Genomic DNA, 1,066 nt, shown 5'->3' with positions numbered 1-1,066 from the left:
GCTCAATTAGTACAAGAGTTATGTGAGTGTTCTCAGAGTGTGTGAATTGAGGAATATATTTTCGTGTGTTTCTGGACTCTCGTTCATTGTTAAGGGTGCAGACATCAGTTAGATTGTGTGCTTCGTAGAATTATTAGTGAATTCATCTATATCCAAATGCCTTCCGTTCTTCTAGCTACTTTCAAGCCCTTTCAATAAGATCGCCGTCGACGGTATTGAGAAGATATGCAAGGATAACGGTCTAACCTTTGGCAAGATCGAGGGTTACAAGACTCAGGAGGAGCTGTACTCTGCTGCCGAGTCTGCCGAGGCCTGCATTGTCAGGAGCGATAAGCTCGATGAGGAGTTCTTTAACCGTGCCAAGAATCTCAAGATTGTTGTTCGCGCTGGTGCTGGTGTTGATACCATCGATCTCGATGCTGCTTCCAAGCATCATGTTGTTGTCGAGAACACGCCTGGTCAGAATGCTAACGCCGTTGCCGAGATGGTGTTTGCTCTTCTGATCGCCATGAAGAGGAACCACTTCGATGCTACTTCTGGTAGGGAGATCCGTGGCTCTACTCTCGGCCTCTACGGCTGTGGTAACGTGTCGAGGGCGATGATTGAGGTGTCTAAAGGTTTCGCTATGAAGTGCTATTCTTACGATCCCTTCCTGTCTGATGAGCAGATTAAGGAGTGTGGTGCCGAGCCTCTCCACGACTTGAAGGAGCTCTTCAAGTGTGACATCGTGTCCTTGCATGTCCCTGCTACTCCTCAGACGATCAACTCCATCAACGAGGATCTTATGTCGTTGATGCCTGAGAATGGCGTTCTCGTCGATGCCGCCAGATCTGAGGTTATTGATGAAGACTCTGTCATCTCGATCTTCCAGAAGCGTCCTGATCTCGGATACATCTCTGATGTTGGTTTCACTAAGATTGATGAGTTGAGGGAGAAGATCGGTGCTGCCCAGTTGAAGAAGCAGCTCATTGTGACTCCAAAGAAGATGGGTGCTCAGACTCTCGAGTCTAATGTCAACGCAGGTCTCACTGCTATCAAGCAGATTTCTGCCTACTTCAAGGACGGC

General features: G+C 48.0%; 1 protein-coding gene across 1 annotated transcript; it reads left to right on the top strand.

Annotated features, from left to right (window-relative positions):
• Nucleotides 1-175: 175 nt before the first annotated feature.
• On the top strand, nucleotides 176-1,022 carry Pmar_PMAR026206 (D-3-phosphoglycerate dehydrogenase, putative; the record flags this gene model as incomplete). Its single annotated transcript, XM_002775964.1, has 1 exon — nucleotides 176-1,022. A coding segment is annotated over one exon (847 nt), but the record flags the coding sequence as incomplete, so codon positions are not given.
• Between the last annotated feature and the right edge of the window lie 44 nt (nucleotides 1,023-1,066).

The sequence above is a fragment of the Perkinsus marinus genome (assembly GCF_000006405.1).
Source record: "Perkinsus marinus ATCC 50983 genomic scaffold scf_1104296955124, whole genome shotgun sequence".
Taxonomy (NCBI): domain Eukaryota; phylum Perkinsozoa; order Perkinsida; family Perkinsidae; genus Perkinsus; species Perkinsus marinus.
This window is presented reverse-complemented; position numbering and strand designations above follow the sequence as displayed.